At 67.5% G+C, this 1,399-nt stretch overlaps 1 protein-coding gene across 2 annotated transcripts in view; it reads right to left on the minus strand.

The window, feature by feature from the left end:
* Positions 1-1,399, minus strand: part of SOCS2 (suppressor of cytokine signaling 2) — a 3,925-nt gene that overhangs the window by 1,811 nt on the left and 715 nt on the right. Inside the window, exons 1-2 of one of the 2 annotated variants that reach the window (XM_077772197.1) lie at positions 936-1,111; positions 456-814 (exon numbers count right to left, since the gene is read on the minus strand). In XM_077772197.1, the coding sequence (XP_077628323.1) occupies positions 456-814; positions 936-952 (376 nt within the window). In that variant the 5' untranslated portion in view covers positions 953-1,111. Of the gene's footprint in view, positions 1-455; positions 815-935; positions 1,112-1,399 lie in introns of those variants that run through there. The other variant, XM_077772198.1, reaches the window with a different exon arrangement.

A 1,399-nucleotide genomic window follows, 5' to 3' on the forward strand; every position in this document is an offset into this window, starting at 1 on the left:
CGCGAGCCGGATGCAGCTGAAACCGCGGCAGCGGAGCGCCCACCCGCCGCCCTGGTTCGCCGCGGGAACGGAGGCGCCTGGCTCGCTCTTCCGCTAGGGTTCCAGCCCGCGTACCGACCCGCTGAGCGGCTGCGAACAGTTGAAGGCTGCTGCTCCCTAAGAGGCTATTTCCAAGAAGCCCTTCTCGCGCTCTGCCCTCCTCCAGGCCTCTGAGTCCCCCGAGAACCACTTACTTTTCTTTCGCGTTCCCGAGGATCCAGGGCCGTGCGGACATCCTCTCCGCGGGCCCCCGCCCTGAGCGGGGACCAGAGGCGAGGGGCCGCAGGGCCACCCCATTCTTTGCTCCGCAGCGCGGCCCCGCTTCCAAGCCGCGCTCCCCGCCAGCAAAGCCCCCAACCCAGCCTCTTGGCGGCAGCGACCCCCCTCGCACGCGTCGGGGCTGCTCGGCTGCCTACCTGTTTGACTGAGCTCCCGCAGGGCCTTCGCCAGACGCGCCGCCTCCGGGGACGGCTCTTCCGCGGACCCCGCGGTCCCCCACTGGCTCTGCGTCCCTTCCGCGCCATTCCCGGAGGACTCGAGGCACCGCAGGGTCATGGGAGAGGGGTCACCGCGCCAAAGACAGGTGGCCGCCCGCGCTGGGATCAGAGAGGGGCACGCGTCCTTCCTGGAAGTCAGTGGGAACCCCGAAACGAGTCTCTGCGGGGTATCCGAAACGGTGGAGGGGGAGGGGATACGGAGCTTCTGGTTTTTCCTCCCCAGGTCCCAGTGGACGGATGGCAAAGTCCCCCCGCAGGCGCGGTCACCCACAGTTTGCCTGCAAAAAAGAAAGTATGGGGTCGGGTCGGTCCAAACTGGACCCCTGCGTCTGGGATTGTGGGTGGGGAGCCAGAGGCGTGGAAAATCCCGGGGACTCCTCCGCGTCTGTGCTCCCGCACCATTTAACCCCAAGCATCCAGTGAACTGCCCCGGCCCAGCTGTAGAGAAAGGAGGATAAAGAGAGAGCAGCGATCCAAGACGCCGGAGTCGCCGAGAGGGAGGGGGGAGGGACAGGATGAGGGTGGAGAACAGGGTGCCTTCCCGCCCAGGGCTACTAGCTGAAATCGCAGACTAGCAAAATCGAGTCACCTGCGGGTATGGTGGTAAATAGGCCCTAGTCAACGACAAGCAGGAAAATCGCAAAAGAAAGACCAGAAGAGATCCCCACATTGGCGCTCGGTCTAGCTCACACTCCGCACAGCCCGGGGGCTCCGGGACGAAGCACCCTCAGCCGCCAGCCCGGGGCGCCAAGGTGCGCGAGCTGCCTCCACCCCGCCCTGCGGCTGCCTCGCTCCCCTCCGTCCGCTCCCCAGCGCCCGCGTGGGGCAGAGACGGGGGGCGCCCGGGGCGCCGGGGCGGGGGG

Source organism: Crocuta crocuta, unplaced genomic scaffold, assembly GCF_008692635.1.
Source record: "Crocuta crocuta isolate KB4526 unplaced genomic scaffold, BGI_CrCroc_1.0 scaffold216, whole genome shotgun sequence".
Taxonomy (NCBI): domain Eukaryota; kingdom Metazoa; phylum Chordata; class Mammalia; order Carnivora; family Hyaenidae; genus Crocuta; species Crocuta crocuta.